This window comes from Oncorhynchus gorbuscha, linkage group LG12 (genome assembly GCF_021184085.1).
Source record: "Oncorhynchus gorbuscha isolate QuinsamMale2020 ecotype Even-year linkage group LG12, OgorEven_v1.0, whole genome shotgun sequence".
Taxonomy (NCBI): domain Eukaryota; kingdom Metazoa; phylum Chordata; class Actinopteri; order Salmoniformes; family Salmonidae; genus Oncorhynchus; species Oncorhynchus gorbuscha.
Genome location: NC_060184.1, coordinates 23,515,694 through 23,535,326, shown reverse-complemented (window position 1 = coordinate 23,535,326; position 19,633 = coordinate 23,515,694). Strand labels below are relative to the sequence as shown.

Here is a 19,633-nt window from a genome sequence, read left to right as displayed (position 1 = left end):
TTATCGATAGGTCTATGCCAACAGTCCGAAACAATGCCTAAGTTACCATAACCATTACAGATAACAAATCCTAATATATATATATATATTCAGTCAATAAAAAGTAAGTCCCAACCGTAACATCAACTGGTTATGTTATCTCATGGAACACAATCCTCAAAAAGGCAGTAACCTCAGCAGTTGCACTTGCTTGTAGAAGCATGGTTGTGCAATGGCAAAGCTTTGTTTTGTTAATTTAGCAGAGATTTTCAGGGTTACAAACCAAAATCGGTCATCTTTTGATATATACAAACGTTCAATTTAGTTTATTAGCCTGTTCTTTGGAATTTTATTCCATATTGAACACTGCATGATGATGAATTACTGCAATGCTCTACTCTCCAGCTACCCGGATAAAGCACTAAATAAACTTCAAATAGTGCTAAATACAGCTGCTAGAATCTTGACTAGAACCCCAAAATGTGATCATATTACTCCAGTGCCAGCCTCTGGCTTCCTGTTAAGGCTAGATCTGATTTCAAGGTTTTACTGCTAACCTACAAAGCATTACATGGACTTGCTCCTACCCATATCTCCGATTAGGTCCTGCCGTACATACCTACACGTACGCTACGGTCACAAGACGCAAGCCTCCTTATTGTCCCTAGAATTTCTAAGCAAACAGCTGGAGGCAGGGCTTTCTCCTATAGGGCTCAATTTTTATAGAACGGTCTGCCTATCCATGTGAGAGACGCAGACTTGTTCTCGATATTTAAGTCTTTACTGAAGACTCATCTCTTCAGTTGGTCCTATGATTTGAGTGTAGTCTGGCCCATGGGTGCAACGGTGAACGCCATGCACTGGAGTGACGAACCACCCTTGCTGTCTCTGCCTGGCTGGCACCCCTCTCTCCACTGGGATTCTCTGCCTCTGACCCCATTACGGAGGCTGAGTCACTGGCTTACTAGCGCTCTCCCATGCAGTCCCTAAGATGGGTGCGTCATTGACGTGATCTTCCTGTCCGGTTTTGCGCCCCCCCCCCCTCAGGCTTGTGCGGTGGAGGAGATCTTCGTGGGCTAAACTCAGCCTTTGTCTGAGGGTAGTAAGTTGGTCTGTTGATATCCCTCTAGTGGTGTGGGGTTATATCTTGCCTGGTTTGCCCTGTCCGGGCATATCATTGGATGGGGCCACAGTGTCCTCCGACCCCCCCTGTCAAGTCTCCAGTATCTATACTGCAATAGTCTATGTGCCGGGCAGCTAGGGTGAGTCTTTCCTATCTGGTGTCCTATGTGTTCTCCCTCAAATGAATCAATCAATCAATCAATATCTCTCTCTCGGAAACGTGGTCGAGGTTTTGCTCGCCTGAGGTAGAGTATCTCATGATAAGCTGTAGACCACACTATCTACCAAGAGAGTTTCCATCTATATTCTTCATAGCTGTCTATTTACCACCACAAACCGATGTTGGCACTAAGACCGCACTCAATGAGCTGTATACGGCCATAAGCCAACAGGAAAACGCTCATCCAGAGGCGCTGCTCCTAGTGAATGGGGACTTTAATGCAGGGAAACTTAAATCTGTTTTACCTAACTCATGTTAAATAAGCAACCAGAGGGGGAAAAAAACTCTAGACCACCTTTACTCCACACATAGAAACGGGTACAAAGCTCTCCCTCGCCCTCCATTTGGCCATAATTCTATCCTCCTGATTCCTGCTTACAAGCAAAAACTAAAGCAGGAAGCACCAGTGACTCGGTCAATAAAAAAGTGGTCAGATGAAACAGATAAGCTACAGGACTGATTTGCTAGCACAAACTGGAATATGTTCCACGATTCTTCCAATGACATTGGAAGAAAAACATCCTATTGCGTTCTGCATTAGCATCGAACAGCCCCCGTGATATACAGCTGTTCAGGGAAGCTAGAAACCATTATACACAGGCAGTTAGAAAAGCCAAGGCTAGCTTTTTTAAGCAGAAATTTGCTTCCTGCAACACTAACTCAAAAAAGTTCTGGGACACTGTAAAGTCCATAGAGAATAAGAACACCTCCTTCCAGCTGCCCACTGCACTGAAGATAGGAAACACTGTCACCACTGATAAATCCACTATAATTGAGAATTTCAATAAGCATTTTTCTACGGCTGGCCATGCTTTCCACCTGGCTACTCATACCCCGGTCAACAGCACTGCACCCCCCACAGCAACTCGCCCAAGCCTTCCCCATTTCTCCTTCTCCCAAATCCAGTCAGCTGATGTTCTGAAAGAGCTGCAAAATCTGAACCCCTACAAATCAGCCGGGCTAGACAATCTGGACCCTTTCTTTCTAAAATTATCTGCCAAAATTATTGCCACCCCTATTACTAGCCTGTTCAACCTCTCTTTCGTGTCGTCTGAGATTCCCAAAGACTGGAAAGCAGCTGCGGCCAACCCCCTCTTCTAAGGGGGGGACACTCTTGACCCAAACTGCTACAGACCTATATCTATTCTACCCTGCCTTTCTAAGGTCTTCGAAAGCCAAGTCAACAAACAGATTACCGACCATTTCGAATCTCACCATACCTTCTCTGCTATGCAATCTGGTTTCAGAGCTGGTCATGGGTGCACCTCAGCCACGCTCAAGGTCCTAAACGATATCTTAACCGCCATCGATAAGAAACATTACTGTGCAGCCGTATTCATTGATCTGGCCAAGGCTTTCGACTGTCAATCACCACATCCTCATCGGCAGACTCGACAGCCTTGGTTTCTCAAATGATTGCCTCGCCTGGTTCACCAACTACTTCTCTGATAAGAGTTCAGTGTGTCAAATCGAAGGGTCTGCTGTCCGGACCTCTGGCAGTCTCTATGGGGGTGCCACAAGGTTCAATTCTTGGACCGACTCTCTTCTCTGTATACATCAATGATGTCGCTCTTGCTGCAGACGACACCATTCTGTATACTTCTGGCCCTTCTTTGGACACTGTGTTAACAACCCTCCAGGTAAGCTTCAATGCCATACAACTCTCCTTCCGTGGCCTCCAATTGCTCTTAAATACAAGTAAAACTAAATGCATGCTCTTCATCCAATCGCTGCCTGCACCTGCCCGCCTGTCCAACATCACTACTCTGGACGGCTCTGACTTAGAATACGTGGACAACTACAAATACCTAGGTGTCTGGTTAGACTGTAAACTCTCCTTTCAGACCCACAACAAACATCTCCAATCCAAAGTTAAATCTAGAATTGGCTTCCTATTTTGCAACAAAGCATCCTTCACTCATGCTGCCAAACATACCCTTGTAAAACTGACCATCCTACCAATCCTCGACTTCAATACCCTACTCAACCAATTGGATGCAGTCTATCACAGTACAATCCGTTTTGTCACCAAAGCCCCATATACTACCCACCATTGCGACCTGTACACTCTCGTTGGCTGGCCCTCGCTTCATACTCGTCGCCCAACCCACTGGCTCCATGTCATCTACAAGACCCTGCTAGGTAAAGTCCCCCCTTATCTCAGCTCGCTGGTCACCATAGCATCACCCACCTGTAGCATGTGCTCCAGCAGGTATATCTCTCTGGTCACCCCCAAAACCAATTCTTTCTTTGGCAGCCTGTCCTTCAAGTTCTCTGTTGCCAACGACTGGAACGAACTAAAAAATCTCTGAAACTGGAAACACTTATCTCCCTCACTAGCTTTAAGCACCAACTGTCAGAGCAGCTCATAGATTACTGCACCTGTACATAGCCCACCTATAATTTAGCCCAAACAACTACCTCTTTCCCTACTGTATTTATTTGATTTATTTTGCTCTTTTGTACCCCATTATTTTTATTTCTACTTTGCACATTCTTCCACTGAAAATCTACCATTCCAGTGTTTTACTTGATATTTTGTATTTACTTTGCCACCATGGCCTTTTTTGCCTTTACCTCCCTTATCTCACCTCATTTGCTCACATCGTATATAGACTAGTTTATACTGTATTAGTGACTGTATGTTTGTTTTACTCCATGTGTAACTCTGTGTCGTTGTATGTGTCAAACTGCTTTGCTTTATCTTGGCCAGGTCGCAATTGTAAATGAGAACTTGTTCTCAATTTACCTACCTGGTTAAATAAAGGTGAAATAAATAAAAATAGAGGAGTACACCACATCAGTCACTGGCTTCATCAATAAGTGCATCAATGACACCGTCCCCACAGTGACTGTATGCACATATCCCAACCAGAGGCCATGGATTACAGGCAACATCCACACTGAGCTAAAGGGTAGAACTGCCGCTGTCAAGGAGCGGCATTCTTACCCGGAAGATTATAAGAAATCCAATATGCCCTCCGACGAACCATCAAACAGGCAAAGCATCAATACAGGACTAAGATTGAATCGTATTACACCAGCTCCGACGCTCGTCGGATGTTGCAGTGCTTGCAAACTATTACAGACTGCAAAAGGAATCACAGCCCCGAGCTGCCCAGTGACACGAGCTTACCAGACGAGCTAAATTACTTCTATGCTCACTTCGAGGCAAATAACACTGAAACATACATGAGAGCATCAGCTGTTCCAGACGACTGTGTGATCATGCTCCCCGCAGCCAATGTGAGTAAGTCCTTTAAACAGATCATCATTCACAAGACCACATGGCCAGACGGATTACCAGGGCGTGTACTCCGAGCATACGCTGATCAAATGACAAGTGTCTTCACTGACATATTCAACCTCTTCCTGTCTGAGTCTGTAATAGAAACATGTTTCAAGCAGACCACCATAGTCTCTGTGCCCAATAACATTAAGGTAACCTGCCTAAATGTCTACTGACCCGTAGCACTCACGTCTGTAGCCATGAACTGCGTTGAAAGTCTGGTCATGGCTCACATCATCATCCCAGAAACCCTAGATCCAATTTGCATACTGCCCCAACAGATCCACAGATGATGCAATCTCTATTGTACTCCACACTGCCCTTTCACACCTGGACAAAAGGACCACCTATGTGAGAATGCTATTCATTGACTAAAGCTCAATGTTCAACACCATAGTGCCCTCAAAGCTCATCACTAAGCTAAGGACCCTGGGACTAAACACCTCCCTCTGCAACTGGATCCTGGACGGGCCACCCCACCAGGTGGTAAGGGTAGGTAACAACACATCCGCCACGCTGATCCTTAATACGGGGCCCCCTCAGGGGTGCATGCTCAGTCCCCTCCTGTATTCCTTGTTCACCCATCACTGCTTGGCCAGCCACGACTCCAACACCATTATTAAGTTTGCCGATGACACAACGGCCTTATCACCAACAACGACAAGACAGCCTATAGGGAGAAGGTCAGAGACCTGGCCGTGTGGTGCCAGGACAACAACCTCTCCTTCAGCGTGATCAAGACAAAGGAGATCATTTTCGACTACAGGAAATTGAGGACCGAGCACGCCCCCATTCTCATCGACGGGGCTGTAATGGAGCAGGTTGAGAGCTTCAAGTTCCTTGGTGTCCACATCACCAAGAAACTAACATGGTCCAAGCACACCAAGACAGTCGTGAAGCGGGCACGACAAAACCTATTCCCCCTCAGGAGACTGAAAATATTTGGAATGGGTCCTCAGATCTTCAAAAGTTTATACAGTTGCACCATCGAGAGCATCCTGACTGGTTGCATCACCGCCAGGTATGGTAACTGCTCGGCCTCCGACCGCAAGGCACTACACAGGGTAATGCATACGGCCCAGTACATCACTGGGGCCAAGCATGCTGCCATCCAGGACCTCTATACCAGGCGGTGTCAGAGGAAGGCCCTAAAAATGGTCAAAGACTCCAGCCACCCTAGTCATAGACAGTTCTCTCCGCTACCGCAAGGCAAGCGGTAATGGAGCACCAAGTCTAGCTCCAAAAGGCTTCTTAACAGCTTCTACCCCCAAGCCATAAGACTCCTGAATGTCTAATCAAATGGCTACCCAAACTATTTGTATTGCCCCTCCCCTCCATTACACTGCTGCTACTCTCTGTTATTATCTATGCATAGTCACTTTAATAACTCTACCTACATGTACATATTACCTCAATTACCTCAACTAACCGGTGCCCCCACACATTGACTCTGTACCGGTACCCCCTGTATATAGCCTCACTATTATTATTTTATTGTTGCTCTTTAATTATTTGTTATTATTATTTCCTGTTTATTAGGAATGTTTCTTAAATCTGCGTCGTAGGTTAAGGGCTTGTAAGTAAGCATTTCACTGTAAGGTGGATAAGGTGAATGAATAGCTGTTGTATTCGGCGCATGTGACAAATAAAACTTGATTTGATTCTGTCAAACAAGCGCTAGAATCCCACCTCAAAAGACCTCAATATAGTCCCTGTTTTTTCCCCCCAGGTATCCTTGAATTACAACAGGAGATGGATCACACATTGAAATTGCTTACTGGGACACATTTCTGCTTTGCTGCCGCGTCCATTTTCCTCATCGTCAGACAAACAAAAACAAAATAAAACCCTGTCATAACTGACACAGTAGCCTGCTTCTGTTGTGATAGGGGCCTGTCTGCTGTAAGAGGCTAAGATGATTTATGTGTCACTGTGGAAAGTGAACCTGCTCGCACTGCAGTAGGTACCCTGGCTCGTATCTTCTTTTATTTGGCAGGTAGAACTTGTATTTGCCTTGTGACCTTGCTGTAGGCTGACTAGCGTAGGAGTAGGTCCCCTCAGAAACAGCTGTGTGCCTGGTCCTGAACATCTGGCTCTGCCATGGCGATGAGAGAGGACCCAGGGCATTAAGACTTAATTAGAGTGATTTATGCCTGAGATGAAGAGCCCGTTGACAGGAGTTGGACCGGCTCAGAGTGCTGGTATTATGGGAGGTAAACCTACTGCTCTCTAACAGACACGTCAGCCTTCCATCTTTTAAACTGCACATACTGTAATCTGGGTGTGGCAAAGCTATTGGTTATGTACAATAGGCAATAGTTAAGATCTTTGTTTCTGTGAATAGCGCATGTGTTAGTGTTATAAAGCACCCAGATATGTTGCAGAAAGTCGAGGAATCGGGAGCAAATGGAGGATGTATTGAGCATTTTAAAATACCCTTTTTCTCTGTGGAGTGTGTGTGTTTGTCTGTCTGTGTGTGGGAGGGAGGGAGGCCGTCACTTGTTCTCTCTCTAGGAGGACAGAACCTCAGGTTCCAACCCACTGCTTACTCTTGCTCAAGCTGTTTCCAACAAGCCACACAGCTATTCAGATGTGTGAATATACAAGCAACAGAAGCCAGAGTGGAGAAGAGAAAAAAGGGCTGTTGCCAAGGGAGATATTTCTCTTCTATGGCCATTTTTGGAAAAGCATTTCAGTCTGCACAATAAAAGGCACAGAAGGATTATCTAGATTTTTTTTTACTATTTCTCCCTTTTTTAATATCATTATCTATCCTCATTCATTGAGCTAATGTCTAACCTCATCGTTAAGCCACTATACAAAATTGCCTGCTGTTAAAGGCGATTACAATACAAACATATTTTTTTACAATGCTGTTGTTCATGGTCAATATCCAATCATACTGTAGTACAAACTAATTCTGGCCCATCCATATTGTTTCCATTATCTCTGTTAACTAAGTGATATGTGGAATGCCAGTAAGTCCCGGTGACTCTAACCTGTGTCCGGCTGTTCTCCAGGGCGTTCTCCAGCTCCAGTTTAGCTGCAGCCGTCTCCTGTTGGTGGGTCTGCCGTAGATGTTCTATGGCCGAGGCATGGAGGTGGTTCAGCTCAGAGCGCAGAGAGGCTAGGAACCAAAGAGATAGAGAGACAGACAGGGTCCTTAGGGAGCTCGCCTCTAGCTAATTAAAAGACATTCATCACACAGTACATCTCCTGCTTCTAATAAGCTATGTGATGGAATATCCAGCGTTGCCTTGATTCCTAAAGGGAGGAGTGTCAGGCTGTGTTTAGCAAGACGAGCTTCCAATGGCTTTTTCTAAAGGCTACAACCAAGTCTAGTATTTACCTGGAATGGTCCTCTATCACTACATATGGCCTTTCTCTCTCTCAAGGTCCTTACCCAACATGGCCTTCGTTGTTAGAGCTTTCAACCCGATGTGGCACCCTCCCTGACTGGGCCCTTAACCCAGTGTGAGACCCGGAGATCCATTCCCCCATCAGACCGTAACCCAGCATGGCTCTTACCCAGCATGGCCTTGCCCTCGTCCTCCAGCTCGAAGCGTAGAGTCTGCAGCTCCTGCTCTGACTGCTGTTTGAGCGTCTCAATGCTGTGTCTGTGAGCCTCTCTCACAGACTGGAGCTCTATGTGGTGCTGCTGCCGCAGACGATGCTCCAGCTTCTACACACACACACACACACACACACACACACACACACACACACACACACACACACACACACACACACACACACACACACACACACACACACACACACACACACACACACACACACGCGAGTTCAGAGGTCAGGAGGGACACACACAGGTTAGGACAAGGACAAACTAATGACATACAAATCATTGTATATAATGTTTTGGCACGGAAACCGGTTTTCATCTTGTTGACGGCACTGGTTAATGAAAAAAAATAACCATTCTTTTCATCGCTAGAAGGGAAAGTCTGAAACATATATGAAGAGTTCAGATGGTAAAGAGAAAGATCAGTTTGGGAGAATCTTGCAACAGCATCAGTTCAACTGAACCTGTATGTTGCTGTTGGACTAAGTGTAGTTCAGTAACAAAAAGGCTGAAAGGTACTCAGGCAGTGGCATAGCACCATGGAGCCAAAAGACGTGTTCTAAACATTATTCCTGATCACTATGGAATTATATTACAATTAATTAGCACTTAAGCATATCATCAGCAGCTTGTTGGGGCTTTTGGAAGGTTTTCCAGCAACAGCAAGCAAAACAGCACACAATACGCCACTCTAAACTCAATTTAAGTAGACACAGAGCCGTTAACATGGCATGGATAAGGTCACAGCTCCATAAAGTAACACTTAGACACCTGGTACTTGTCAAACCTCATGAATACACCTTTCATATCACACTACAATCACCAATCATGGGAGGGAGAGAGGAAGGGAGGGGGTTGACAAAGAAAGAGACAAAGAAAGAGAGTAGAGAGAGAGAGAAGAGAGAGACAGAGAGAAAGAGAGACTGGGGCCACAACACCAGATTGATAGGGATAAAACACGATTTAGATGGAAACAGAAAGATAACAGGGCCTTTCAATCAACATATGACTTGTATAATATTAAATCAAATAGGTAGGCCTTACAAAGTAAACAAGAATAAATCAGCTGAGGCATGATGTTCTTAGCAATTATGTTTGTTGAATATTGTATCCAACAGTTAGTGGTTGAGCCACATCACTGTGCGTGTGTGTGTCGGCACAGTGTCCTTGTGGAGAAGTAAAAGGTTAGGTCATGTCAGTATCATTCTAATGGCCGTCAGGGGGGACATTCTGTGGCTAGGCAGCAAGGCCTCTAATAGGCTCCTGCTGGGAGAGTTCAGTAGAAAGCAATGTTCCTAACCTCAGTCGGGGAAGAACCCCGTAGCGACAGCAGCCCTTTTAGAATAGATAACAAGCTAAAGTCTCCCATCGCACACAAACAAAGTTCCATATCAAACCATGTACTGTAGAAACATGGGAGTTAGAGGGAATGGCTATGTTGGTATCTCAGTAACAAGGCTTATTTGATACTGTCTGCAGCCTGTGCACAAATTAAAAATAAGATTGAACGGAGAAAAAACGATAGTTTGCGAGAATCCCAAGAGACACCGCATTGTGTGTTCATACCTAGAACTAAGGGATTTACAGGAAATGTTTTAATGTGAAAAAGTAGAGATCTAGATTGGATGTTAAAATTAGCATTTTATTAGTTATTGTATAACAATAACAGAGTTTGTGATGCAAATAGATACAATCAGTGGATGTGTTCCTCCTGCAGGCAAGGAGAAACTGAATTTGTCCCTAATGCCTCAAACAAGACAGTTCTGTTTGCTTTACTACACTCCAAATGACTTTCTCCTCATAAAACATAAGTCGCTCTGGATAAGAGCGTCTGCTAAATGACTTAAATGTTAAATGTAAATGTAAAACATGTCTAGAACAAACTAAACCCAAATACATTTATCCCCGCAAAAGGTTATAAGAAACATCATTGAGTCAACCTAGCATCTTTTTAAAGAGAGAACAGCTATTGAGATAAATGTGTTCCTAGGGGAGGTTTGTGAGCTATGTTCTTTCATTAGCAGACAGGAAAGACTCGTCGGCCCATTCAATCTCCGATGACTCATAGGTCTTATACTTCTAATCCAATCTGTGGCTGGAGAGGTGAGACAGAATGCTCAGGGACAATGTGTCAGCTTTGCATAACGCCTGCATGACCCCTTAACATAAACTTCAACCGAGGGTTTTAGAATCTCAAACGAAGCCTCTGAGTAAGGTTAAATGCATTTCAAAACGGCCTTGACTGTATAATGGAGTGTTGAGTGCAGAAAAACCCATTTGTTCCCTTTTCTTTGGAAAGAAAAGATTCAGTGTTTGAAAATGTGAATGTCGTTATATTTTTCAGAAGTCTATTTTCACGTACTGGGTATTTTCTGGACTAATAAATAAGTTCTGATTCATACTTCAACCTTGATTATGAAATGCCCAGATCAGTACTGAAATGTCAGTGTTTTAGGGTACAGTCAGTAAGTCTTATATGTAAAGACGGAGAGCTGGGCATATCTGTTCTGCCACAAAATGGTACCCGCTCTTTGGCTATCCAGTATTCATTGTTTTGCGAGGAGGAAATGCAGCTTGCTCCAGCTGAGATGGTGCCACAGTGAACCCTGCACCCAGATGCATTTACTTAGTAAACACCAGTGAATAAATTAACAGAGCCAATCGTCTTCCTGACAAAGACCTACACAGTTAACCCATGCATGAGCCTGACTGACAATCTGCCTTTCAAGCATGAACCCATAGAAGTACATTCATGACCCGTGCTGATCGATTTGGCTTCATCTTGCTACATGACTCTCATGTCCTATAAAGAGCTCTATGAGCAGAGAGGCTGATTTTAAAAGAGTTGAGCATGAAGTTACTGGCTTATGGACCCAAGTGTATTTCCCCCGGCTGTGCTGACAACAAACTCATAACCATCTGAATTACTATTACACAGATGCCACGCCAGATTCCCAAAACATTCCCATAATATTACATTACTGCACCACATTACTCATACTTAACACCCTGGGACATTATTAGATGTGTTGCATCGTAATTCCATCAAATACTATGCTGATGTAGCCTTTTCGTTTTGAAGGGTGAAGAATTGAAAAATAGTGTGTGTCCCAGACAGCAATCAGGGTCCGGTCCAAATCACTGATCCGCTCAGGAGTCAACCCCTTCACGTCTCTGGTAATGTTGATGGACTCACTGTTGTAAAACTTCATATGGCCACGTCACCAGTAAATCTTCACTGGCTCTCCTCATTCTGTGTACCTGACTGATATCCAGTCTTACTGACACATCAGAGCCTATACTGGCCCATAATGCCTCATATCTAATCTAGTGCTCTAAAGTCACCAGATGGGAGCTTTCACACTGGCAGTGATTCTAACCACTTGTAAGCTGAAAGAGTTCATATGTTAAAGGGGAAGAGGGTTGGGCACCCTGTAGAGCAGAGTGGCAATGTGCATGTCAATGGGCATAAAGTACAAATGATCCAGATAAGAGGCAGTGATGTCACAGGGACAGAGGGAATGTCATGGCTAGACCCCCAGTAGACAGAAGGGGTTGGTCTGATGGTCAGGACATTTACTATGACCGGAGACTTTGTAGACAGACCGGTAGGGGCCTCACCTTGAGGTCGTGCTGGCGGGTCTCCTCCAGGTCCTGCATGGCGCAGCAGTGGGCCTCCTGTAGGCTGTGCTCCCTGCGCTGGTGTTCCAGCTGCAGCTCCTGGAGCTGCTGGCTCAAGTGCTCCCGCTCCTGGCTGAACTGGGCCTGGAGCTGCTGCAGGGAGCTCTGCGACTGAGACAGCTGCATCTCCAGACTCTGCTTCAGCAACGAGATCTGATGAGAGGGAGGGAAGTAAAGGGAGAGAGAGCGAGAGAGAGAAGGACGAGAGAGAGAGATAAAGTGATGGGAGAGAGAGAAAGAGAGGAAATAGAGAAGAACAGAGTTTAGATCAGATTGTCTGCGTGTTATTAGTATCTCTTTACAGATAGCTGTTTGTCTGTATACTTCATTAACATATGCCTACTTTGTTAACAACAAAAACAGATAATGTTTACCGGCAGTTATGACCTGAAGCAACACAACATTACATTTTTGTTAGAGGGTGCAACAAAATGACATTTTCCATTACGCCCTCAAAATCATTCTTTCAAAATGGTAGGCCTGGAGCAACTTTAGCTGCTTTGCAACCTTCGGTGACGTCCAATCAGTACTGTATTGTACGTGTGATCAACATGACAGCTCAGTAATCCCACATGAATCAGCCATGGCTTCATTAGTACTTAGTATTATTACTGTGAATGAGACTGACTGGGCCCAGAGCAAGAGAGGAGTTTATGGGAAGAAGAGAACCACGGTGGTGACACCTCCATAAGTCACCCTGACTCTGGAGCAAAGCCTTTGAGAATGGAATCTCTGTCTGAATGCCCTCCTTCTCCCCACATGCATTGATTTCCAGCATCTGCGTAATGAAACATTTGGACTACAAACCGTACGAAGTGCATAGTACATTATCAAGCCAGAGGCAGATCAAAGACAAACTGTTATAATGCAGAGAGTGTATTAGTTTGCCTCTGGGCAGCAGAGGACACAGTGATACGGTGGGCATGTGGCAGACAGGCTGCAGTGATCTAAGTGGAGTCAGTGGACGTGTCTGTGGGTTCATGTCAGAGAAGGATGGGTGGTCCTTCTGTAGCTCAGTTGGTAGAGCATGGCGCTTGTAACGCCAGGGTAGTGGGTTCGATCCCCGGGACCACCCATACGTAGAATGTATGCACACATGACTGTAAGTCGCTTTGGATAAAAGCGTCTGCTAAATGGCATATATAGAAGGACTAGTGGGTTTTAGTGGTGATCAAGCCATGGGTTGCTGTTGACAGTGCAAAGTCGGGCCATTGACAGAAGACATTCACACCTCCCATAGAATCAATACCCACACTGCCTTGGAGTGAACAAGAGGTGACATACAGCGCCTATAAGGCTGTAATGCTCACTCACTGGTGTGCCCAGAGTCATTATCAAAGTCATCTCCTGCTGGGCAAAATGTTTGACTGCTATCTAAACGGCACCCCTCGTCATCCCTGATAAAATCACAACTCCTTGTGAAGAGGGATAAGAGGTTACTTTATGCCTTCCATTGGGACCTGAGCGCAAACAGCATCAAGCCGGAGACTTGATGACAGCTTTGCACACTCTTGGCATTCTCTCAACTAGCTTCACCTGGAATGCCAAGAGTGAACCCAGGTTTTCCTATACGATTTTGCCTGTGCTACGCTCTATTCCGTTTCTTTTTATAATAAAAAAAACTCCCTAATCCTTGCTGATGACAAGCATACCCATAACATGATGCAGCCACCACCATGCTTGAAAATAATCAGTGGTAATCAATGATGTGTTCTGTTGGATTTGCCCAAAACATAAGCTTTGAATTCAGGACATAAAGTTATTTTCTTTGCCTTATTTTTGGCAGTTTTACTTTAGTACCTTATTGCAAACAGGTTGCATGTTTTGGATTATTTTTTATTCTGTACAGGCTTCCTCATTTTCACTAAGTTAATAAGGTTAGTATTGTGGAGTAACAAACTACAATGTTGCTGATCCACCCTCAGTTTTCTCCTATAATCTCTTTAACTGTTTTAAATTTACCATTGGCCTCATGGTGAAATCCCTGAGCGGTTTCCTTTCTCCCCGGCAACTGAGGTAGGAAGGGCACCTGTATCTTTGTAGTGACATGGTGTATTGATACAGAATCCAAAGTGTAATTAATAGCTTGCTCAAATGGATATTCAATGTCTGCTTTTTCTACATTATTTTTTTTACCCATTTAACAATAGGTGCCCTTCTTTGCGAGGCATTGGAAAACCTCTCTGGTCTTTGAGGTTGAATCTGTGTTAGAAATTCACTGCTCGACTGAGGGAACTTATAGATAATTATACGGAGATGAGGTACTCATTCAAAATCATGTTAAACACTATTATTGCACACAGAGTGAGACTTGTTAAGCACATTTTTACTCCAAAACATAGTTAGGCTTGCCATAACAAAGGGGATAAAACACTTCATGTTTAGATTTTTTATTAATTTGTAAAAACATCAAAAAAACATAATTCCACTTTGACATTATGGGGTATTGTGTGTAGGCCAGTGAGGGGAAAAATATACACATTTAATCCATTTTAAATGGATTAAAATTCAGGCTGTAACACAACACAATATGGAAAAAGTAATAGAGTGCGAATACTTTCTGAAGGCACTGTAGTTATTATGGCACAGCAGAGAGAGCCGAGCAGGAGGTACAGTAAAATCACATGCCACTCAGAGAAGCTGTAATTCTGTCTCGTCAAAATAACAGAAATACACACCTTTCACAGGGTCAGGAAGATGAAAACAGTCCAGTGGGAAGTGCACCCGGAATCAGTTCCAGAGCATATACAGAATATACATGCTCAGAAGAGGGCAGACTCAGGTCATGAGTGTTTCATTAGTGTTGCCTGTGAACTGGATGGCGTTGCTTCACTGCTGTAGCAACCAGTCACAGTGGTTCTACAACAACTCTCTCTGTTTCGAGACAAGGAGTGAAGAGAGAAGCCAAACACACTTCGGTACATTCAGAAAGAACAGAGATTTCAAACCGAAATATAGCCCAGGTAAATAGCCCAGGTATATAGGTATATAGCCCAGGTAAAATACTCTATCCATCCTGAAAAAAACACAACACTGCAAGTGTTGCCCACAATAAACCCTGACCTGCGTACAGCACACTATAACAAAAGGAAAATGGACGTTCTGAGGTGAAACCAGCATCTTTAGTGCAAGCCAGAGCGAGTACACACAGCAGCATCATGCAAGCCACTCACACCAGTTAAATATACTGGTATTTCTTTGTAAATACAGTACAGTGAGGGGGAAATAAAGAGGGTAAAGTAGAATATTAATGCAATTAGCAAGTTCAAGTACTTTAAACGTTTCAGTTTGAATTATATTTGGTCCATTCAGTCCCCTTCACAGGGCTGCCAGTGCCAGTTTGGGAAGATTTAAAATGCAATCATTTGAATAGATATCCAATAGAGAGGGTTAAAATGACATCCTCAAACTCACCATGTTGTGTCTTCATACACAAAAGAGGAGAGACTGTAGTGTAAGTGACAGTGCAGGCTATAACTGCAGTGGGAGTTACAGCTAAGGTAACAGAACAGGTTCCTCAGCAGTCTTTCATTGTGATGGCTACCTGCATAGGGCGAGGCCCTGAGCACTCTCCACTCGCCTATTCATGGACATTAAGGAAGTGGATGATTTAATATTATATGATTTAGTATGACATACACTTCCAAATGGATGTTTCATGATATGATGGGTTAAGTGGTGAACATTTACGACCTATGTTATTGACCTTAAGGTATATTAAATCCCTATAGAAATCTCAGCCAAACCTTAGCACTGATGATAATAGTGGACAGATGTAGAAATGATAGAGTCCTCTTACTGTCCAGTTAACCAGGAGCCCAGCCCAGTGTGTATATCACAACACCCAGTTGGTGCAGCAGGGGTGAGGGTGGACTCTTACCTGCTCCAGTAGGTCCTCCACCTTCCTCTGCCAGCTCTCGCGGGCACTGCCCAGCTCCTGCTCCCTGTTCTGGGCCAGCTGGATGAGGGCTGCCCTCTTGTCATCCTCATGATCCTCCCTTAGCTCCTCACGCAGCTTCTTACACTCCTGTCTGTGGACACACACACACACACACCACACACACACACACACGCATACAATTTCCATTAAATTAAATAAACACAAGATAATGATGACTATCCAGGGCTCAGCAGATCAAAATAATGTCAGTTTGACTCCGAAAGCAAAACCTTCTGGAAATAACTTAATGGAGTAGTAATATAGTAGTAATATATTCCCAAAAAGTGAAGCTACTGCAAATCATATAGAACAGCGGTCTGTTTACAGTAACGTGAGGTCAACGTATTCCGGTGAACATCATGCTAGTCATGCGTGCAAGAGCACATGCTTGAAAAGCCCCCTCTGTAAATATTTCATCTGTGGCATGTTTTAAGACCCTTTCACAAACTCCACTTCTCAATGGAATGAGCGACGCAGCATAGCCAAGACATTTGTTAGCAGCAAAAATAAAATAGAGAAAAATCTGTCACTACATGCATATTTAATAAACATAATCCATTTGCACTCATCTCCAGAGCACACTGTGCGTACAGTGAACATTAGAGACAAGAGAGACGGGGGGCCGACTAACAGTGAACATTAGAGAGAAGAGAGACGGGGGGCCGACTTACTCTGAACATTAGAGAGAAGAGACGGGGGCCGACTTACAGTGAACATTAGAAGAGAGACGGGGCCGACTTACTCTGAACATTAGAGAGAAGAGACGGGGGCCGACTAACAGTGAACATTAGAAGAGAGACGGGGGCCGACTAACAGTGAACATTAGAAGAAAGATGGGGGCCGACTAACAGTGAACATTAGAAGAGAGACGGGGGTCGACTAACAGTGAACATTAGAGAGGAGAGAGACGGGGGCCGACTAACAGTGAACATTAGAGAGGAGAGAGACGGGGGGCCGACTAACAGTGAAAATTAAATAGAAGAGAGACGGGGGCCGACTAACAGTGAACATTAGAGAGGAGAGAGACGGGGGGCCGACTAACAGTGAACAGAGAGGAGAGACGGGGGGCCGACTAATAGTGAACATTAGAGAGGAGAGAGACGGGGGCCGACTAACAGTGAACATTAGATAGAAGAGAGACGGGGGCCGACTAACAGTGAACATTAAATAGAAGAGAGACGGGGGCCGACTAACAGTGAACATTAGAGAGGAGAGAGACGGGGGCCGACTAACAGTGAACATTAGAGAGGAGAGAGACGGGGGCCGACTAACAGTGAACATTAGAGAGGAGAGAGACGGGGGCAGACTAACAGTGAACATTAGAGAGGAGAGAGACGGGGGCCGACTAACAGTGAACATTAGATAGAAGAGAGACGGGGGGCCGACTAACAGTGAACATTAAAGAGGAGAGAGACGGGGGCCGACTAACAGTGAACATTAGAGAGGAGAGAGACGGGGGCCGACTAAAAGTGAACATTAGAGAGGAGAGAGACGGGGCCGACTAACAGTGAACATTAGAGAGGAGACAGACGGGGGCCGACTAACAGTGAACATTAGAGAGGAGAGAGACGGGGGGGGGGGGGCGACTAACAGTGAACATTAGAGAGGAGAGAGACGGGGGGGCCGAATAACAGCGAAGATGTTAAGGGATGCGCCTGGGACACAGAGGGTCTCTAAGAGGTTAACTTCAGGACAGGGTCTATTTTACTCCATTTCCGCCTGACTGGCGTGCCCAAAGTAAACTGCCTGTTGCTCAGGCCCTGAAGCAAGGATATGCATATAATTGGTACCATTGGAACGTATAGGGAAATAATTCAATCTAGCTCCCAGTATGCAATACCTATGGCTTCTACTGGATGTCAGTAATCTTGGTTCAAGGTTTCAGGCTGGTTTCTTCCCAAATGAGGAAGAATTATGAGTTTTAGTATTGGGATACAGACTTGGAAATCAGTCTACGCGCACGCGACGAAGAGGACGCGCACCTGCTAATATTCTTTTCCTATTGAACATACTTCTTTCCATATGAAATATTATAGTTTAATTACATTTAGGGTATCTGAGGATTAAATAGAAACTTATTTTGACTTGTTTTAACAAAATTTAGTGGTAGATTTTTAGATTCCTTTCTCTGCATGTTGAACGGAGTGGATTACTCAAATCGATGGCGCCAACTAAACAGACTTTTTGGGATATAAGGACGGATTTTCATCTAACAAAACGACACAAGTTGTAGCTGGGACCCTTTGGATGACAAATCAGAGGAAGATTTTCAAAAAGTAAGTGAATATTTAAATCGCTATTTGTTAATTTATGAAACTTGTGCTGGTGGAAAAATATTTTGATGTGGATCGCAGTCCTCAAACAATCGCATGGCATGCTTTCGCTGTAAAGCCTATTGTAAATCAGACAGTGTGGTTAGATTAACAAGAATTTAAACTTAAAAATGATAAGTATGTTCCTAAATGTTTAATATCCATCATTTTAATGATTATTTATTTGAATTGTGCGCCCTCCAGTTTCACCGGAAGTTGTCCCGCTAGCGGGGCCCCTAGCCTTAACAGCTCAACATTATGTCCTGTATTTGCTGAACATTTCCAGCACGCCGCTGGCTTTCGGAGCTCTGGAGGTGTTCCGAGTCCACATCATTGGGAACAGAGCAGAGCGTACGTCTGTGTAGAATTCCCCACGGCGTCATGCAGACATCTCCCACCTCACCATCTCAGTGCTATCAAATGCCCACATGTTTAACGGCGCTGCAAATACCTTTTAGTAGGAGTGTGGACTGCATGTTAATCGTTATTTATCAGAGAATGACGTTGTTAAGGGCAGGACGCCACCAGTGTTTTTGTCCCTCCTAACACCAGATGAGCATCAGGGTGAGTGAGTGCTATGACGCACCACACCGGTTTATCCCACTGACACTTCTGCAAGGACAAAACTCGCTGGTTGAATATAATCCATTTGAATGTCGGAGGAAAGCAAAGTCTCAGAAAAACTGAATAAGTATGTTGCAGAATCTGATGTCCGTCTGGAAGGAGATCCTCGTTCTGAGTTTGTTAAGCTAATTCACTAATGAGTAGTATACAATGTAATGGAGGACGGGTCGCCCGGCGTCTCAATCGCACTAAGACCCCTCCACGTCTGCCTCTCCATCAGCGTCTTTGTTTTCTTCTATCCGGTAGGACTCCCAGGATACCCGGTGCCTCACTGACGAGGCTAGAACATTGTTTCCGCTGTCTCTGGGAATTTGGGAAGATCGGGTGGATGGTGCAATTCCAAGCAATTCATATTCCAATAGTTCTACCTGGGTGTATGAAGTAATGCATTAAACAAACAGGGCAAGAAAATGAGAGAACACACTAGAAAAAGTAGAAACCTGCAACGTTTTCTAGGAGCTCGCGGCGAGGCTACCATGTTCATTCAGCATCATCATCCTTTATAATTGTGAGAGAAATTGAGTTAGTTGCTAGCTAGTTAGTTAGTTAGTTATACACCATGACCTGTTAGTTATACACACTGACCTGTTCACCAAACATGCTACCTTGTCCCGGACCGGCTGTTTTCATCCCTCTCTCTCCCCCCCTCTACTGCACCTGCTGTCTCGGCCTTTGAATGCTCAGCTATGAAAAGCCAACTGACATTTACTCCTGAGGTGCTGGTAATCTATGAACGTTTGATCTGTCTTAATGGCCATGTACTCTTATAATCTCCACTTGGCACAGTCAGAAAAGGACTGGCCACCCCTCAGAGCCTGGTTCCTCTAGGTTTTTCACTAGGTTCCTGCCTTTCTAAGGAATTTTTCCTAGCCACAGTGCTTCT

At 44.5% G+C, this 19,633-nt stretch overlaps 1 protein-coding gene across 9 annotated transcripts in view; it reads right to left on the bottom strand.

Annotated features, from left to right (window-relative positions):
- The window catches only part of LOC123990727 (protein FAM184A-like), a 114,465-nt gene that overhangs the window by 22,649 nt on the left and 72,183 nt on the right, over positions 1-19,633 (bottom strand). For all 9 annotated transcript variants that reach the window (XR_006830705.1, XM_046291538.1, XM_046291539.1 and 6 more), the window contains 4 exons: positions 15,755-15,905; positions 11,815-12,027; positions 8,139-8,292; positions 7,610-7,737 (listed from right to left, as the gene is read on the bottom strand). Coding sequence is in view for 8 of the 9 variants with exons in the window: in XM_046291538.1 (XP_046147494.1) it covers positions 7,610-7,737; positions 8,139-8,292; positions 11,815-12,027; positions 15,755-15,905 (646 nt within the window). In the remaining variant the exon portion in view is untranslated. The remainder of the gene's footprint in view (positions 1-7,609; positions 7,738-8,138; positions 8,293-11,814; positions 12,028-15,754; positions 15,906-19,633) is intronic.